Genomic DNA, 19,342 nt, shown 5'->3' with positions numbered 1-19,342 from the left:
CCTGCCAAGAGGTGTCAGACAAGGCCACGCTATAAGGAGGCCCCCACCCATCACTGCTCCTGCCCCAAGCCTGTCGCACGGCGGGAGCTCCCTTGCAGCTGACCGGCCCGTGTGCGGGGGATGACGTTGCTCCCAGCCAGCACGGGGGACAGCCAGTGCTGCAAAGCCCTGGGCAGGTCTGCGAGACCCGAGGTGCAGTGCCGCAGGCAGGACTCACAGCGCTCATCCCCGGTGGTGCTGGCCCAGAAGATGGTGTAGTTGGTGATGAAGCCGTTCTGCATCTCAATGGGGACTGGGTCCCAGCTGAGCTCAGCGTGGGACTTGCTGATGCTCTTTAGGTGGAGTTTAGGGGCAGACGATGGAGCTGAAGAGGGAGAAGAACATGAAAGCTACAAAAAGCAGCCAAGGGCACGGCAGTGCAGATTCCTACAGGGCTCCCAATATGGGCCAGAGGGCAAAGAATCCCGGCGAGGGGCAGGCATTTGTGACAAATCTGCCGGCTTGGAGGTGGGGGAGCCCAGGACCCTGCACACCTCTACAACTGATTGTTGAGCCACGTCCTCGGCTGGGGAACCTCAGGGCTGGTCCCGCTGACCTCAGTGGAGTTATAGGGGTTTGCACCAGCTGAGGACCTCAACCTAGGACTCTGGTTTTCTTGTGGTTCTTGCACAGGGATCTCTTGCAGAAGATCATTCTGCACGGCTAACCCTCTGTTCTGCCAAATTCCACAGAGCCAGGAGGCACTTTTCCTAAGAGCAGGGGCTTGGCCCACTGCCCTGGGCTGGAATTTCAGCACCCCCATTTGTATGTGTGGTTGGGCTGCCACCTTCCACTCCAGAGGTGGCTGCATTTGAGTCACGCCGCCTGGATCTGGTTTGTGAAGCAGTGTGGGGTCATTCAGGACGGGAGACGCTGTAAAAACACATACCCTTCTCTTTCGAATAGGCTGCTGTGTGCAGAGGCAGCCCCACCGTGTCTGCATACAGAGGGTACACGGAGATATTGTACAGCTGGAAAGGCGCAATGTTTTCTGGAAGGGAAAAGGAGAAAGTGATTAAATCAGAGACACTCCGAGCACTGAGAGCCCTTTACGCGTTCCTCTGAAGCAGTGAGGGCGCCCTCTGCAGCACCAGCAGAGCTGGCATCTCCAGTCATTAGACAGCTTCAAATGTGCACTTATCAGATAGCCGGTCCGTGAGGCAGCATCCGAGGGGTTAAATGGCATGGCATAAAACAAACCTGGGAATGTACATGGCAACCAGAAGTGGGGTTTGCAGGGTGAATACACTGCAGAGATGGGGGGGAAAGGGGGGTCACAGGCTACAGCACAGAGATGGGGAGTTGCAGAATACAGTGCAGAGATGGGGGTCGCGGGATGGATACAGTGCAGACATGGAGGGATCACAGGATGGATATAGTGCAGACATGGAGGGATTGCAGGATGGATATAGTGCAGACATGGAGGGATTGCAGGATGGATACAGCACAGAGACGGGGGTCGCAGGATGGATACAGCGCAGACATGGAGGGATCACAGGATGGATATAGTGCAGACATGGAGGGATTGCAGGATGGATATAGTGCAGACATGGAGGGATTGCAGGATGGATACAGCACAGAGACGGGGGTCGCAGGATGGATACAGCGCAGACATGGAGGGATCACAGGATGGATATAGTGCAGACATGGAGGGATTGCAGGATGGATACAGCACAGAGACGGGGGTCGCAGGATGGATACAGCGCAGACATGGAGGGATCGCAGGATGGATACAGCACAGAGACCTGTGAGAGAGAGGGGCAGCTCACAAACGTGGGGAGTCAGAAGACACACCCCAGGCTGCTCCCCTAAGCCCAGGCCAGCAGACTGCTGCCAGCCCCTCCCGGCAGGTGTCCAACTGCCATCGCTCCATGTGCTGTGCAGAGACCTCGGGCCAGCGAATGAAGGGGCAAAAGGCCACGCACCTGTCTTGGCTGCCCCCACGCGCCAGGAGCCTGCCCAAACCTGCCCCCTAGCGCCCTACCTCGGATTAGTGCCTTCGTGGCCCTCCTGTTCCGCTCCAGCTGCCAGCCCACGTTGCGGCTGGCCGGCCACGGCAGCGACATGTGGCGCCACTCAAGTATGTACCCGGTGGCTGCGGCTCTGGGAGCCTCCCACTGCACCCAGAGGCTGTGCTCATCGCGGGGGAAAGCCTGGATCCTGGCCAGGGGCTGACCTGCGAACAGGATGGAAGAACACAGTCAGACACAGCCAGGACCCCAGGAGGGGTGAGACACGCTGTGTGCAGGATACGGGGGAAGCCCAGGGGCTTGGCAGAACTGGTGCTGCCGTGCTTCGAGCTCACCACGGAGTCAGAAAAATCAGGGGATGCCCGAGGACCCTCGGCAGCCCCCGTGGCTAGTGAAGAGGGAGTAGGGACCGCGAGCAAGAGAAGGGAACCATCTTCTCTGGCCAAGCAGCCGTGGGAATGGTGCCTGGATTCACTGCCTGGTTCGCGGTCTCGCTCTGGTCCCCTGGCTCCGTGCACAGGACTGGACTTTATTTGCTCTCTTGTAGTTCAAAAGTATGGTTAGTACATGACAGGCCAGCTCCTCTGCTGGTGTAAACTGGTGTCACTCCGTTGGCTCCAGTGGAACCGGCAGAGGAGCTGGCCCTCCAGCTAATCCCTCTGAATAGCTTTTAAAATATGCTCCGGGGCCAGCTCCCCCGAAAGGTTCTGCAGCGCAGGAAGCACCTCAGGGAGTCCACTTCTTGGCAACTGCGTGTCTGCTGGACTGTGGAGGAGCCCAGAGATCACAGTCTGACAGGCAAGTGCCGCTACGTATTACTGGGGCAGTGACCAAACAGAGACAGTCTGACTTCCGGGAGCCAGAGAAAGGAGTGGCAGAGAGGGCTCCAAGCTGAGCAATCAAAGGGTTTCTGCCGAGCGGAGCCCACCTGGAGACGCTTTCAGGGTTTCAGAGAGATGCAGCTTTGAGCCCCTACCTTTCTGCTCAAGGAAGGTGACTTCTGTTGCTGCCGACTCTCCTGCTGAGTTATAGGCTGCAAGATAAACTCTCCTGACCCCCGCCAGCACAGAGAAATTGCACCGCGTCTCTGTCGTGTTGCAGACGGCTGTTAGCTCCCCGTTCCTCTGTCTGCGAGTCAGGGAGACCCAGTACCCCAGGATCCTGCCGTTCGTCTCATTCTGCTTCAGAACCTGCCCAGAGTGGATATAACAGTGGCTGGGCTCGTGCAGGGTCCCCAGGCCTGGGAACAGAACCCATGGTGGGGAGCCCTCTGGAGGGGAGATTGACCAGGTTCGGTGCCTAGCTACGAGGGGACGAGACCTACAGAAATACCTGGGCTGGGGGGAAGAGAAGAATGAGGCAGACTATCATAGCAGTGGGGAGCCCGGGACAGTGGCAGAGACCTACAGCTATGGGGTTGTGACACGCTCAGTGTGTCCAGTGATAAAGTGCTCACGTTTATTTTCCCGCACGGACAAGCCGCGTGTGTAAGAGGGGCCTTTACACCATAAGCCACATGTGCGCTCTGCTGTGAAGGGGGCCTGTGAGGGCCATGTCCAGTGTTACCTTCCACAGCAGCTGAACCTCCGCTCTCTTCCCCGAGTCCACGGCCTTCACCTTCCACCAGACGTCCAGCTTCCCGGCCGGAGCTGGAGCAGAAAAGGAGAGGAAGGGTCTCTGCCACCCGTTCTGCCCAGCTGCCCTTTCCCGGTACACGTGTGACAGACCCAGCGCAGACGGGCTGGTCTCAGTGGCTCGGAACTTCACTAAGATTCAGGCATGCCCCTTCTTCAGCCACGAGCCCCTTTCCTCGGCCTGGTCTGTAGCCGCACATTGCACCGCCCTGGGTCGGTGGCTTTAGCCGATAAAGGTGCCTGACACCAGGCGAGTTTCTTCGTGCAGGAGAAGGGCAATAGCTTTACCAGGCTAAGGCACTCTTATCCTGGTGTAAGTGCATCCCCTGGGCTTGCACTGGTACAGGTATCTGGTAAAAGATCACCTCCGAAGTGACCCGGCTTTAATAAGGCCAAACCTGCGTGCAGAGCAGCCTTAGACCGTAGGCACCCCTGGGCAGGGCCCTTGTCTGCTCCTCCTTGTGCGCAGAACAGGCACATTGGCCAGCAAATAAACCCCACCAGTCACAAGACCTGCCCTGGGAGGGAATCCAGGCCCGGTGGGAGAGCGAAGCTGGCCTGAATGGGATGGAACAGCTGCAAACGCCAATAAGCAGGGGTCTTAGCGAGCTCAGCAAAGCCACAGCACCAGGTGAGCTGTGGAATCAGTGCACCAGCCCTGCAGGCGCTGCGGCGTCCCAGCCTTAGGTCTCTCTGCTGAGGGGTGTGTGTGGGAAGGGGTAGCAGTGAGGGTGGCTCTATGATGGGTTTGTTTCACACAGGGCCTGCCGACAGCCCTGGCTTGGGAAGGACGCTCAGCCAGGCCCCGGGTCCCTGAGCCTGAGCCAGTCAGACCCTGCCTGTGCGGTGGCAGTTGGCATGGCCCCTGGGCTGTATCCTGAGACCCCCCCCCCCTTCCCTGCCAGCACCCACCTTTCTCATGGGTGGTGAAGTTCCACCCAGGGCTCCACTCGCTCCAGTAGCCCAGTGCTGTTACCCGCCGGCAGCGCATCTGGAGGAGATAATCCGTCCCAAAGAGGAAGCCACAGTGCTGGGTCTTCAGGTTGGGGCTGACAATGTCGGGGACCTGGTTGCAAAGCAAAGCAAAGTCTCTGGCATCTCTCGGGGAGCAGCCCCACCTAGGCTCTTGCTCAGAAGTGTCCAGGTCAAGGCCCTGAACCTCCCCGCTCTGCGCCCTGTGCATCATTCACACCAGGGCAAAGTGCATCGAAGTGGGTGTGAACAGCTCCCTGGGGTAGCCCAGGAAACCCGTTCTGCTGGGGCAGCGTTTGTGGATGTGAATGGGGGCGTGAAGTGCCAGGTCTGGCTTCGCTCTAGCTAGCTCCTAGAAAAGCGTTTTCACCTCGCCCGTGAACAAAGCTGCAGAACCACACGAGATGAGTCCGAAAAGAAGAGTCAGGCGGAGGGTGGGACATGAAGGAACGGAGCTGGCCCAGTAATGCAGCCCCAGGCAGGGGGGAAGTGATCGCGCCTTCCGAGCCAGGGGGAATTGGTGCCTGAAAATACTCACAGGGAGCCCTGCCCTTAAAGGCCAGGCTCATGGACCTGGCTCCGCGCACTCCCCAGATGTGGGGGGTGTTACACCTGAGGGAGGGGAGACCCAGGCCAGGAAACGTGTGATCTGAACAAGGAAAAGGGGCTGCTTCAAACTAGGGGGACATCACCAAAGGCAATGTGTCTGGAAATGAGTGGGCAGCGGGCGGGAGGCGTATCCCTGGGGCTGAGCGGCAGAGATCTCAGGCGTGAGTATTAGAAGCGTGGCGGGGCAGAATTCCAGGCTGTGTGGCCTGAATCTCTCTGCGCTGGCCTCCGCTCCAGTTCTCATTCAAACCAAACCAAACTCAGCAAGTACTGACCTGGGTGGGACAGGCCCTCAGCTAGCATGAATCAGCCTCGCCCCGCTGGGGCCAAGGGGCCAGACCCCCACCTGGTGCTACAGCGGCTAGGGACTTGGGGTCACCCGTGGGAGATGCCTGGAAGGGGCCTGAGTCTCGGAGGGTGGCTGCTCAGCACTTTCTGAAAATCCAGGCCCCTCCCAGGGCCCCCCAATCACTAGCCCCTTTTATTAACTCCTGGCCCCTGCGTCTGGTGTCTGTGTCACAGTGGGAGCTGCTGAGCGGGGGGTGCCGAGAAACTCAGACATCCAGCCCCGAGCTCTTGTGAAATTTAGCCTCCAGTGCCCAGCAGGCTGCCCTCTTCCGTGGGCGCCAGGGCATGTGGCAAACCTGGTGACGAGGGAGGAGGGCCAAACGAAGGTGCTGGAGGTGCAGAGTAAATCTCTGGACTGTCCAGGCAGCTCCTGCGTGGGAGGGGTCGGTGTGGTTACAAGTGAGGTGCAGACAGCACATTTTAGCAGTGGGGGCTTGAGCGGGACAGGAGAGGTTTCTTCCCTCCCTCCTTACGAACGGGACAGACGCCAATGACGCACTTCTCTCCCCGCAGGATTCGTAGGAAGAGCAGCTGGAACCTCCCATTTTACAGATGGGAAAAATGAGGGGCTTTAAGTCACGCTGTGGAAAGTGAGTCCTGGCCACCAGACCATACTTCCTCCAAAGGAACACGGCCCCGTGTCACAACGCCCCAGCCAGTTCCCCTTGCCGACAGACAGAGTCACTCACCAGAGTCCAGCCTCCGTCCTCATGGGTCCTGTAGCGGAGCTCACATTGCTGCTCTATGTGAGAGCTGGTGTGAGCCGTTTCCCAGGCCACGGCGACGCAGTCAGTCTGGAAAGGGACTGACTGGATGCTCTTTAGAACAGGGGGATCCAGCTTGACTACAAGGAATAGACAGATAGATCGATGGGGCTCAGCCAATGCACAAAACCCAGCCAGGGCTTGGCCCCACACATCGTTTGCCCGCAGACATCCTGCAGTCAGGGGAGTCCCAGGCCCTAGGATTCCAGCTGTCTATCTGATCTGAATTAGTGTGAATCCTGGCTCTGGCTTTAAGCCCCAGCAAGATGAGTAAGAAAAATAAATGGTTAAAAAACATGCACCATGAAAAGACCTAGGCCAAGGGAAATAGAAATAATCTGAAACGGAGCTGGATTCAACACGCAAATGAAATGAAATAATCTCTCATGCATGCACCAGCCACAGGGCACAGACAGGGAGATTGAACCATAATTGCAGTAGGGGAAAAGGGGCCAATAGGAGATTGAGGATAATATATTATTATCAATAATTAACAATAACTCGTTAATTAATCATTGGTGTGACACTCCGATTGTGTCTTTCGTCCTGAAGCCTCACAAAGCACTTTATCCGCCTCCGCTCTCTGGAGAGGCATCTCCCCACCTGATGCTGTAATGCTGGGCTGAGCGGCAGCAGCAGCTGTTTAGCAGAGCAGTGGGGTGCAGCAGCTTAGACCAGGGAGAGACGCAGCACCCGGCATCAGCCAAAACTGCGTCAGCCGGAGGAGGGGGTGCTAACGAGGGGGTGCTAACGAGCACATTAGAACAACTGCGCTGTAATTTGGCCAGGAGGTTGGAAGTTAACCCCTCCTTAGTAACCCCCCCCCCACCTACAGGCTGGGGTAACAGGAAACCTGGGAGCTGGTACAATCCATCGGAGTTTTGCCACTGGCTGCACAACCGAGCACCTAGGGCCTGCTCAGTCTGGAAAGACCCGCAGTGACTTTGCTGGGCTTCCCAGCAGGCCCTTCCACAGCGAACTAACAACCTCATCGAGAGGAAGGTGACCTGATAATGTGAAGTGTTTTAATGGGACGCTCTCCCCCTCTCCCCAGCTCTGCATTAGGTGGCTACAAAGGAAGCCCCCAGCTCCGTTACGCACCTACGTCTGTGGGGTCGATGCACAGATGCTCAGACTCAGCTGTGCCCAGGGCATTCTGGACTGACACCCAGATGTCCATTTTCTGGTACAGCTGGAGAAACCTGCGGGGAATGGTGCAGTAGTTCTGGCCGGCTTGTGGGATACAGTCCGGAATCGCCTCCTGGGAAACTTCACACAGCCCTCTGCTCCTGCAATGCAATGAGGCGGGGTCAGGAGGTCGGTCCCTGCTAACACTCTGCATGTTCTCACTGGGGATCCAGCAGCCCCAGGGATCATCCTCATCTTCCTCTCGACTTGTGCCCAGTGGACATACCCGGGGACATGGAAATCCAGGGCAGGTTCCGTGCAGGCGCAGAGGGGCCCTGTGAGCAGCACCCAAAGCGAAGGCAGGGGCGGGGGAAATACGGTTCTGGAAGGGAGTTCTGTGCAGAGACCGCTGGCCTGGAGTCAGGGCTGGCCTCAGAGAGATGGGCTCCTGCCGACAGCTACTCTCTGAGCCTCCATCCCAGAGGCTGTGTGTCAAGGGGAGGCTGGGATCAAGTCTCAGGGGCTCCGAGTTTGCTCCAGGGTAGTTGCCTGTAACCCAGTTAGCCAGGTGGTATCAGGAGCTCTCAAACTGGCCCATAGTGGGCGCTGGAATCTGTGGGGCCCTGGGGGCCAGTCCCAGCACACGGCTCTGGAACAATTATTGCCGTGAGGCTGCACAAGGGGCTAACGGGTGACGTTGAACCCCTGGCACCGTCTGGCCAAAGGACACATTCAAGGCCAGACCGCAAGGGAAAGCAACGAGGGGTTTGTACCGAGTAGCCTGCAAGCCTGGGTGTCCCCCTGAGCATAGATGTCCCCAGACAGTCTGCAGAGGCCACGCGGAGCCCTCAGTGCTTGGAGCATTTACAAGCAGACTGGACACGGCCCTAGAACACGCCATCCTGGCCCCTGCTGCATGCCAAGGGATGGAGGGGACCCAAATGGGCCCTTTACCCTTCTAATTTCTAGGGCGCTCCCTGCCAGGCGCTCCAGGAGCAGCGTGCAACGGGCAAACAGGCCAGCCCAGCGTCCTGTAGAGGAGTAAGAGGCCAGGCACGTGGCTGAGGGCAAGTCTATACTACAAAACGAAGCTACGTCGATGTACAGCCACCGCAGCAATTCAATCGCTTTTGCGTGTCCACACTACGCTCCTTGCGTCGGCGCTGCACGTCCTCCCCAGGCGCGCTCGCACCCATTTAACTGCCAGCCTGGGGCACGGGAGGATGGCTTCTGAAAGGCAGCAACAGTCGATGCAAGCGGCGCAGGGTCTACACCGACACTGTGTCGACCCAGCTACAGCGAGCGAGGCGCTGCGCCTCTCCTGGAGGCGGGGTGGGCAAGTTACAGCAGCGAGAGCGACTTTTCCCTGCAGACGCTGGCAGAGTTAGGTCAACGTCAGCTGCCTTGTGTTGACCTAACACAGGCCAGGCCTCAGCCTGCTCACTTACTTGGAGCTCTTCAGAGCCACGCTGGCTGGGAGGTGCCCGTCCAGCCCCGGGTCCCATCGGCAGGTCAGGCTGTTCTCACTCAGGTTCATCATGCAGGTGAGATTGCCAGGCTTCGAGGGGGGATCTGGGCAGAAAGGATTTGAGATGCGGTGAGTGGACCTTCCAGGTCTGGGCAGCTCAGGTTTGCATGCCTGAGGCTGCAAGAGAGCTGGCGCCCTCTCTCCAAGGTACTCATCTGGCATCCGCCAGCAGGAGATCTGAGCTCCTTTTAATGTATTCACTCCCCCAGCACCCATGGGAGGGAACTGAGAGGCGAAATGACTTGCCCAAGGTCATGCAGGCAGTGTGTGGCAGAGCAGGGACATGACCCCCAGGTCTCCCAAATGCTAGGCCAGCAGGCTAACCGCTGTACCACTCCTGGGTCAGGACCAGGGAGCTGGGGGCGGGAGGGGGAGTTCATGCGGCAGAGGGACTGGTCCAGCCCATGTCCGAGGCCACAAACACCCTCCCCATAACGTTACTCTGCAGAATCAGCAGTGCTGACATCACTGGTGAATGAAGTGGGCACTGGCTGCCTCCCTGGGAAGGGGAGACTTCGCGTCGGCAGATGGTGCGCCAGGGCCTCCACGAGCCCCGCTGGCTGGCAGTGCCCTGTTCTTCTCTGCACTCCCCCATCTCTCTGTCGCAGCCGGGTGCTCTCTCTTGTCTTGGACTGTGAGCTCTTTGGGGCAGGGACTTGGGTCTTGGTTTGATTTGTACAGCGCCTGGCACCATGGGGCACCTGACTGCTACTGCCGAAAGCTGCCGCTGCCTTGAATGGGAACTAGGGGCTGAGAACTAACGCCTGGGTGTGGGTTTAGTGCCAAGAGCCACAGAACCAAAGCCATCGGCACGGTTTTATTTTGGACACCCTGCTATGAACTGATGCAAAGGGCGGCGCTGGATAGGTTTTGGGCCCTACAGACCCGGCAGATAAGCTGCATGTCCTTGAGCACTGTCCTGTGTCTATTAACCCTTTACCTCCACACCGCTGTGGAACTTGCCTGGAACATTAGCAAAGGAAACACCTGACTGGCCAAGCAAACTCCTCCGACGTGCCATGCCTCCCTGCTGCATTACCTTGCCAACGTGCAGGAGAGCTCAACTGGACTTCCCTTCCCCCACGCACCAGGAAATAGTCATCCTGACCCCATCTCCCCCTGGCCAAAGCAAGAGAGCAGTGATAAGGTGTTCAGCGCCAGAGCTGTCTGCCAGCGCAGCCTCTGGGAGACATGGCTGAGGGCAAGCCGGGTGACTGCCTGCAAATCAGGCCGTGTCGGTGACACCTAATTGTCTGCTCCAACGGGGACTTCAGTTCATCCCAGTTTGCACATGTAAATGCAGGGCTTTTGGTGCACGGAAACAGATGCCGGTGCAAATTTCAGAGGGAAGCGGATGTGCAAATATGGGGGTGGGGGTGGGTGCTGTTTGCACATGCATGAAATGTGCAGTTGCACACCCATGAAAACGTGGCCCTTTGAGTCAGGGCCAGCGGAGGGCGAGACTTACAGCCTGCCTGGATCTCGGCCATGTCTATCCGCTGCGGCGTGCCGTTCCACACCACATAGCACCACAGCTTGGCCCGGGTTCGGTTGAAATGGCTGATGGTGAGATTGGAAACTACAGCTCCTTCCATGCTCATGTGCTGGTCCCCGGACATGGACTCGCTGTCGAGTCTCCATGTGATCTGAATTTCCTCATCTTCCAAACCACTGCAGCGGTTGCTTTGGATGGTGCAAGAGGCCGTGACTGTAGATCCCAAGAGAGCGGTCGGCGAATCCACTGTTACCCAGCCGCAGGCGCGGGCCCCTGCAGGGTGAAAGAGAACATCATGTCAGGGTGACAGGGCCTTGTGCCGGAACAGAAGAGGCTGCCTCTCTGGCCTGCTCCTTGCCTGGAGGCCAGGGACTCCTCCTCGCAGCCGGAGCGAGTCACTCGTTTACCCTGAAAACCAGCCCCGTGTTTGGAAGCTGGGATCGGGACAGGGCTCCATCTCGCCCCGGCTCTCATCTCCTCAGGGGGCAGCTCCAGCTGCGCCTGAGGAAGGTGCAGAAACCCTGCAGTTGTGGGGAGAGGTTTCCCCCAGTTCCTGCTGGTTGGCTCATGCTGGGAAGGAGACTTTATACCCGCCCAACGTTCTCCGTGTTGTTAACCCTTTCCACAGCAAATCTGGGTGGTCGTGTCGTGTTATCCAGATAAATGCCCAAGCCTTGTTTGGAACCCTGCTTAGCATTCAGTCTCAAGGAGACTGTGTGGCCATGAGTTCCACAGGCTAAGGGTGCACAATAGTTTTGCTTTCTGTCAGCTTTACATTTGCAGCCATTGAGGTTTAATTTGTCTTTCCCAAATGGAGATTTTAAGGTGCAGGAATGTTGCAGAGCAAGAGCTTAGCTTAGTCTGAAACGGCAAAGGCACGGCACAAGGCCCAGGTTTGGAGAGTGCCTCTTGTTCGAACGTGGGCGTATTAGCCTAGGGGTCACTCCGGCAGCTCCGGCATTGGCTCAGGGGACTGGGACGCCACATGGGCTCAAAGGTCTGCACTGGAGGGTCGCACGTTAGGAGTGGGGCCTTGGTTTGCTTTTGGGATCTTGTTGGTTGGTCACCCGTGGAGCATGGCTCAGCCATGCTCAGTCTACAGTCACTGTCGTGGGACTCTCCAGTTTCAAAGCCCTGACACATCTATCTATCGTTTCCCTTTGTTGCGGGTGAATGGCAGTGGGCTGGGAAATTCTCCACTTATCTACAGAGGGGTCCAGGACAGCCAAGTCAGAGGGGACCTTCCACCACCCTTCTTCAGCCTGACTTGGCTTAGCCACCTCTAGGACAGGCTAGTCCCCTACGCATTCACTGCCTGGCCCCTGCCGCCACGGCCAGTCAGTGATGGGCTTTGTGATAGGGACACTAGCAAACTCATTCCATGCTCCCCACAGAATTGATGTCAAGTGCATCCAACCTGCAGCTGTATGGAGCGGGAGCCAGGGATTTCCCACCTCCTCTCTGGGAACCCGCTTCCCTTTGCAACTCACCTCCCAGGAGCAGAAGGAAGAGCACTGAACGTCCCAGCAGCATCTCCGAGTTGCAGTGCATGGCCGTGATCTGATCCTGGGCTTTGGCATCACCTGGAATTCACACACAGAGTCACTTTTACAGGTCAGGGATAATGGCTGTGGAGATGGGAGTGTTCAGATTAACCGTGCCTGTCACAAGCACACATGATACACTTCCTGAGTTAAATGCCAGGCAAAATGTTCTGAGTTCATCTATCTATCTATCTATCTATCTATCTATCTAGTGCACACAGACACAGACACGCTAACAGGAGTAAATCTGACACACACACACACTACACCCGTATGTCACAGAGCACTTTGCACCAGCCCCCCCGAAGCTGTGAATCTTCCCCCTTGTCCTGGGACGTCACTGTTCACCATGGTGGGAGAGCAGAGCCAAGCACAAACGCTCTGGGTGCTGATGCGTGGCACATAAAGACGTGGCATGTGAGCTGTTCCCATCGAGTATGTTTGGGATGAGGAGGCTCATAGGACGCAAGGTCTCGGCGCCTGCCGCCTGTCACGGCCCATTTTCATGCCAACTCTCTGTGTCACGGACACAGTCACACCTTCCTCTGGCCACTTCACACAGACCCTCCAGCCTGGGAAATAAAATTACACGAGCGGCGGTGGCGGTGGCGATGTCCCCGGGTGAGCGACTGCAGCTTGGCTTGGGCGTCCCCTGGGTCTGAGCTCAGGTGGTGAGTCTGACTCTGCCGGAGCCACAACGCCTACACTGCTGTGTTTAACACACCCGCAGGTGCGCGTCTCCATCCAGGCAGGGCGCACGCTCCCCCCTTGCCATGTAGGCATGCCCTTAGTTAGACTGTCCCTACTGCTCCAATGAGCTTGCAGTCTGTACAACCAGACCTCCGTGCTGCCAGCCTGCGTGGGACAAACCCGCCCCCCAGATCCCGGGTGCTGCCACCCCACACTGGCAAAAAGCATTGAGAAAGGGGTAAACCACACCCTGGCCATGGGCATGGGGAGAGGCAAGCCTGGCCTTTGCTTACCCGTGCGACCTAGCGGCCGGCTCAGAGTGCCACTCAGCCACATGCAAGGCAGGTGGGTCCCCCGGATCCTGCAGAGAAGCTGCCCCATGGAGGGAAGAGGACGGCTGCATTCCTGCCCGGCAGTGGCATGCTGGGGTGACAGGTTAGTTTCACATCCCATGCCAGCTGATGGGGACTTTTAAAGAAAGGTGGGAAGTGGCTAACAGCTGGGACTGGGGCTGTTTAGGCTTATAAATGGAAAGAAAGGAATGAATGAGGACATGCCTTCCAGACGGAGTGGCTGACTCTGCAGGGCACTGGGATCTTGCCTCTCCCTCCTTGGCAGTCTGTTTATCCTCTAAACTACTTACAGTGTCTGCTTCCCAGCTCCCACCCCTTGGACGTTCTGTACAACCCAAGTTCAGGTCAGAACCCAGCCAGCACCCGCTCCATCCCTTACCTCATCTCAGCACTTCGAGCTGCGCACCCCGGCTCGCTGCTCCCTCGCAGGACCGGCCCCTGACTCCCAGGAGAGCAGAGTGGTCAATCCCTTTGCTAACAAGTTGCTTTCACCGTTAGTTCCTCAAAAAAGAAAAAAAAAAAAAAAACCCAACCAACCAGTGCCGTTAATTGCTCTGACTTTCAGAAAAGGTGATTGCAAAACGCTTCCCTGCAGGCTGCATCTGCCGGGCTTTCTGGCAGGAAGGAAGGAGCACATCACACGCAGCAAGCGGCTGAGGAAAGGGCTCCTGGCTCACCATCCTCCCCTACCCACTGAGCTTTGATGGGAGTCCATGAGCAACAGGGACATGGCAGTAATGAGCTGGTTTGCTGTGACTTTGCCAGAGCCAGCCAGGCCGCTCTGGCCTCTGAGAGGCTGGCCGGAGGAATACAGCCTCCAAGGGGCTTTGGAGCAGAGCACAGGCTTTGGGAGGGACTGGATGTGCACTTGAAGTGCCCCTGTTTGTGCAGCGCAGTGCACCGTTCGATGCAGTATCACACAGTCAGAGCTCACGTCCATCCGGCTCATCCGCTGCATGTTCTCCCGGGCTTTGCCCAGCCGGCGTTCCCATGGCCATGCTCCTGCAGACCTCTAGGGAGCCACTGTCCCCTCACCCACCCCACCCCGCCCTGCAGAATAACCCTCCCAGGGACCCTATGGTGAGGGCTTCCCCTGCCAGCCTGGGTGACACTCTTGATCCCCCTGGGGTTCTGCTCCTCAGGTATTTGGGCTGGTCCTTCTCGGCAGAGACGGAACTGGGAGGCCCTAAACCCAGTGAGAGCTGGTGGAGCGGCCATGGGCTGGGACACTGGGCCAGGTCCTACAGCCATAGAGTTTAAGGGCAGAAGGGCCCCATCAGATCACCTGGTCTGACCTGCTGCATATCAGAGGCCACCAACCCAAGCCAGCACCCACACATGCAACTCAGCTGGTGTTTTCCAAACCCCCAGCATTTCCTGAGCTGGGGTGACACGCGTGCGGGCCCTAAGAAAAGGTGAGACCCACCTCAGCAAAGTCCATGGGGTTTGAGGCTATATCTCCCCCTGGCCCATCATGTGCTCAGCCAGCTCCTTTCCAAGACCCCCAAGAGGCCGGGAGAGCATGCTGATGACTTTGACTTGCCCCAGAACGATGCAGGGTGCAGTTCAGGTGCCAGTTCAGGTGGAAATTGAGACACCGCCTTGACTATGGCACTGGTGGGATGTCCCCATAAACCAACACTCCCAGTCCTAGCACAGATCTCCAGGGTGCCCTACTGCCAATCTTTGGCCATGGCGATAAATGGCCATCGAGTCCTTTGTGTCCCACCTCATCGCCAGTGTCTGACCCATGACATTGCTCTGCCTCTCACCCCCAGCTGATTTTGTTTCCTTAACAGCCGCTTGCAAGGGGCTTTGTCAAGAGCCAGTTACAGTCCAAATCAATGACATGAAGTGGTCCTCCCCCTCCAAGAACTCTAATAGATTGGAGAGGTGCACTTTTCCTTTACAGAGGAGGGCTGCTTTGTCCCTGTTGGATCGTGTTCATCGAAACCTTTCGGAGTTCTGTTTAATTATAGTTGCAACCAGTTTTCCTGTCACTCTGGGAGGATTCTCTGCTCAGTAGTTTTCCTTGCATGAACCGCACTTTCCCCTGGTGTGAAATGGGGATACCCTGCTTCCATACACAGGCTATACTTGCAGCGTTTGTGAGGTGCTCAGTTACTGCCGTGATGAGACAGAGACACATTTATATACATAACCCTTAACTCTGCCCTAGCAGGGCCCTTCTTGTGCTCAGAGGGGGGTTATCTTCCAGGCCCATTCATTGTTTGGCCTTTTCTCTGAGACATCAAAGTGCGGTGTATTGAAAATTGTATCAAAATTGTAGGTTGCCACTTTAAATTTCAATGTTTTTTCTTGATCCTGCACGCAGGCTCGGGGGTTCTGTAGGGGACCGTGCAATTGGAGTTAGTCTGGAAGGAACCAGTCCAATATAAGGTGAAGTGAGTTGGGCCTCTCTGTTTTAGGGAGCAGTCTGCTTTGTCTCTTCCTGGTTTGGGTTCTTGTGTGTTATTGCTCCGCATTCGAAGAAATTAAGTCGTGTTACGTTGCAACCTTCTGGCAAGAGGATTTGATGTTTTTCTCTTACTTCTCTGTGTGTAGGCTGTGCTATGTTCTGTGCCAATGAGGCTGCTAGTTTGTGGTGGCTTTTGTGACATGGATGCTAGAAACAAATCTTTCACTGGTAGAGGTCAGTGACCTACTCTGGGAGCCAACTGCCTCTCGGGAACAGCCCACTCGAGACAGGTCATGGTGGGGGCTTCAAGACATTGACATCTCCTCTTCCAACACACATCCTAGGGCTGCATCGCATCCCTGAGAGTCTAGGTCCTGTCAAAAGCACATTGTGTTTGCCGAGCTTGAGTACAGGAGGGATTGTGTAAACAAAGCATTGCCCAATCCATGAAACGTCGGTGACCTTTGCAGTGCTGGCATTTATTGTGCAAACATCTGTTTACTACGGGATTTGTAATGTGTTTGTTTACTTGATACGCTTTAGTAGCGCATTACTCATTTCTCATGCAACACATTTTCCGCTGCAAACAACAGCTGTGTCTGCCTCTCCTCTTTGATGCTTGCACACCTCTGCTCCCTGGGACCTGTGTGCAGGGCAATCCAACGCTTCCATCTCCTCCATAACCTCATTTCAGCTCCCCTTCTCTTTGGGAGGTGGGCGGGGGCGGGGGGAGCATCTCTCTGACCTGGTGTCCTGAGCCCAGGCAGTAACAAGAGAACTAATGCCCAGCTCAGATCAAATTGGGTCTTCTCTAGCTGGCGAATGTCTGAGCCCCGACCGGTGCAAAGACCAGGGACCAGTATAGGCTGGAAAGAGTCCCGCTGACTTCACTGGGCTTTGGCTCAGGCACACAGTGACCAGTCTGCGGACTGAAAAACTGGCCAGTATCCAGTATGTTGGTTGATGCACTGACCATGACAGTTTCTAGATGGGATCGTGCTTATTTTTGAGCACCTCCCTCTCCTCTCCTCCAGAAGGGGTTATCGGACTGCTCTGCGGGCATGAAGCAGCTGTCTCTCTTCAGGCAACGATGCCTGAAACACCCGCCTCCCAGTCGCTCACTAGGAAATGCTACCCCCTTCTGTGTGCATTGCTCGTTTCCCACTGGAGAGCTGGCTGGAGAGCTCTTGCTGGCCTGGAGGAATTCACGGGGCAAACACGGGCACGGTCATCACAATGGCAGAGTTTGAGTTAAGGGAGCAGGAGGCCAAAGCAAACCCCTGGGCTAGCCCGGTGCTGATGCGTAGCCGTGGTCACTGCAAGAGGGCGTCCTAGGCTGCAAACCCGTGTTCCCTGGCTGTAAACCCCAACAGTGAATGTGCCCTGCCCAGAGGGACTGGCTGGACTAAAGATAAACGCTAATGGGGTTTGCCAAACACCATGGGGCAGTGGGGGGTGGAATCTCCCCTGGGTGGGGGTTGGGGGGGGGGCCAGCACAAGGCCCTAGCCTTATGGGTTGAAGCAGACTTAAGTGGTGCTAGCTGAGTGACAGGCTTCTCTGGGAGGGAGCATGTCAGCAGGCCCCGAGCGCCAGCGCTGGTGGGCGGCTCCAGGGGCAGAGGCTCAGGCACTGATCCGTCTCCTCTATTCCAAGAGGGAGCGCGCAGGGCCCTGCTGGAAAGCCAGCAGCCAGAGCGATTGCTGCGTGCTCTCTTGCTCAGCTCCTGCCGACTAGGGCTGAGTGTTTGTGGAACTGTCACGCTAGGCAGGGGGAGTTCTGGGGGGGCTGAGCCGGGGAGAGACGGCCGGAGCTATCAGATGCTTATCTCCTGCAGGAGGACGTCCCAGTCAGTGCACCAGCAATCCTGTCCTACGTTCACCTGTCTCTCTTGTTCTCTCCCTGTTGCTTTGCTTCCCGTCCATTAGCAGGGAAACATCGCAGCCTACGCGAGGGCTTCAATCACTCGAGCGCCCGTCGCCAGCCCCGTCTCGCTGAAAATCCGTTCCCTGCCATTAGCATCTTCGCCCAGGTGCTAGACTGGCAGATGGAGGTTAGGGATTATAAGCAAACTTTCTGATAAATGACCCCTTCGCAGCCCTGCCACGCTGCTGCATCTCACAGCCATCGCTTTACGCTGATAGGGCTGAGCACGTTCCCACCTCTCAGCTGACAGGTGTCTGGCGGCAGGGATTGCCCTCGCTAACAAACTGAGCCTCTCCTCTGAGCAGATGGGCTAGCATCCAGCTGTCCCCGGTGCTCCAGAATGAAGAGCATTTCCAAAATAAAACCCCTCCCAGACTTGGGCAGTCGGTTCTAGTCCCTGAACACCAAGCAACGAGTGGCTGGTGCACCTCTGGAAGCCAGGTCTGCAAAGATGGTGTCTGCTCTGTTTGATTGCCACAGGCCAAGTCTTGCCCGAGTAGTCCCTCACACGGACACCGGCTCGCATTTGTAGCCATCTTTAAATTGCAACTGCTGTGGCTTTCTGTGCTTTTGGGAGCTGTTTGCTTTCACTTTGTTAGGGACCAGCTTAAAAAATGCAGTGCCATTACAGAATGGGCCCCATTCCAATCAGGATCTTCACCGCTCCGCGGTATATACCTGTGCCGTGGTGCTGGTGGGATTCTCTGGGTTTAGAATGGGAAATACCAAGATCCCCTCAGTGCCTGCTCTACGTGCTGTTTGTCCAGCCATGTTAATTCGCATGAGGCAAGCCTATTGCGCCAGTCTCAGTTTGTATGGATTAACATTTTCAAACGTAATGTTGCAATCATAGAATCATAGGACTGGAAGGGACCTCGAGAGGTCTTCTAGTCCAGTCCCCCGCACTCAAGGCAGGACAAACTATTATAATGAGCAACAGAAGGTTCATTTCTGTCAGCTTTTACTCCTCACAGCACGCCTCTCACTGTGGACTCTGGCCCCTTGAGCACATGCAGTTCCCATAAATTCTTTCGTTACACGCCTTGCTGCAAACGTGAAAACACACCGGCAGCATTGTACGGCACAGGTCCAGCAATCTGCTGTAAGCTGGGGTGTTCTAGGGTCACCAGCGTAGGCTCTTATTGTAAGGGAGGGACCACGCAGCACTGAGCAATGGGAGGTGCTTCTTGGGAAATATTTACCTGACCAAAAGAGGTGAGCTACGTTTGGACTGGTTATCGGGTTATCGGGTTGACTTTGAGGTCACCCCACTGTGCGAGGTGCTGGACAGACAGAACAAAAAGATGGTCCCCACCCCAGGACAAGGATTCTGAGAGCCATCGGCTGGAATCTCGATGGCTGTGTCTCTGTGGGGAGTGAGGGCACGCTGCCCAGGGTGAGATGCACTGCAAGGCGCATGGGAGAGGAGGACTCTGCGATGTCTGTTTGGGTGAGAACCAGGATACTTCAGCCTTGGCCGTTGTGCTAAAAACCAAGAAATCCTTTCTTCCCCTCGTGTTGTGGGTGCCCTTCTGGCTTCCCTGAATGAGGCACGTCTCGCTCCACGCCTGTCTGCTGGCGATTTCCCGCAGTTAACTGATGGGTGCAGAGGCGGGGCAGATGGGGGATGGGTAGGAGAGGCTGCGGTTGCAACATCTTCCCTGGGTGTAGCAACCCCAGCATCTTACCACGGAAACCTGACTTCTTGCAGCCTGTTTACTGCAGAGTGGGAGCGCCTCTGCTTGTAACGATGGCGACATCCCGTGTGTCTCCCTGTGGGAACCTGGGGGAAGCTTTAAAGCAACAAACAAACACATTGGCTTGCGAACAAATGTTGCTGCCCCTCCCCTCCTGCCTCAGGCTCAGACGGGGGGAACTGAGCCCGGCCGTGCCCGGGGCTGGGACACCCTGGGCGACCTCTCCTG

General features: G+C 56.7%; 1 protein-coding gene across 1 annotated transcript in view; it reads right to left on the bottom strand.

Annotated features, from left to right (window-relative positions):
• The window catches only part of CSF3R (colony stimulating factor 3 receptor), a 147,417-nt gene that overhangs the window by 4,024 nt on the left and 124,051 nt on the right, over nucleotides 1-19,342 (bottom strand). The window contains exons 3-13 of the mRNA XM_067533767.1: nucleotides 11,978-12,070; nucleotides 10,461-10,760; nucleotides 8,913-9,036; nucleotides 7,438-7,625; nucleotides 6,262-6,416; nucleotides 4,556-4,709; nucleotides 3,576-3,658; nucleotides 2,986-3,199; nucleotides 2,024-2,215; nucleotides 929-1,030; nucleotides 218-364 (exon numbers count right to left, since the gene is read on the bottom strand). Of these exons, the coding sequence (XP_067389868.1) occupies nucleotides 218-364; nucleotides 929-1,030; nucleotides 2,024-2,215; nucleotides 2,986-3,199; nucleotides 3,576-3,658; nucleotides 4,556-4,709; nucleotides 6,262-6,416; nucleotides 7,438-7,625; nucleotides 8,913-9,036; nucleotides 10,461-10,760; nucleotides 11,978-12,070 (1,752 nt within the window). The remainder of the gene's footprint in view (nucleotides 1-217; nucleotides 365-928; nucleotides 1,031-2,023; nucleotides 2,216-2,985; nucleotides 3,200-3,575; nucleotides 3,659-4,555; nucleotides 4,710-6,261; nucleotides 6,417-7,437; nucleotides 7,626-8,912; nucleotides 9,037-10,460; nucleotides 10,761-11,977; nucleotides 12,071-19,342) is intronic.

This window comes from Emydura macquarii, unplaced genomic scaffold, assembly GCF_026122565.2.
Source record: "Emydura macquarii macquarii isolate MOO-44397 ecotype Brisbane River unplaced genomic scaffold, CSIRO-AGI_Emac_v2 contig_3348, whole genome shotgun sequence".
Lineage (NCBI taxonomy): Eukaryota > Metazoa > Chordata > Testudines > Chelidae > Emydura > Emydura macquarii.
This window is presented reverse-complemented; position numbering and strand designations above follow the sequence as displayed.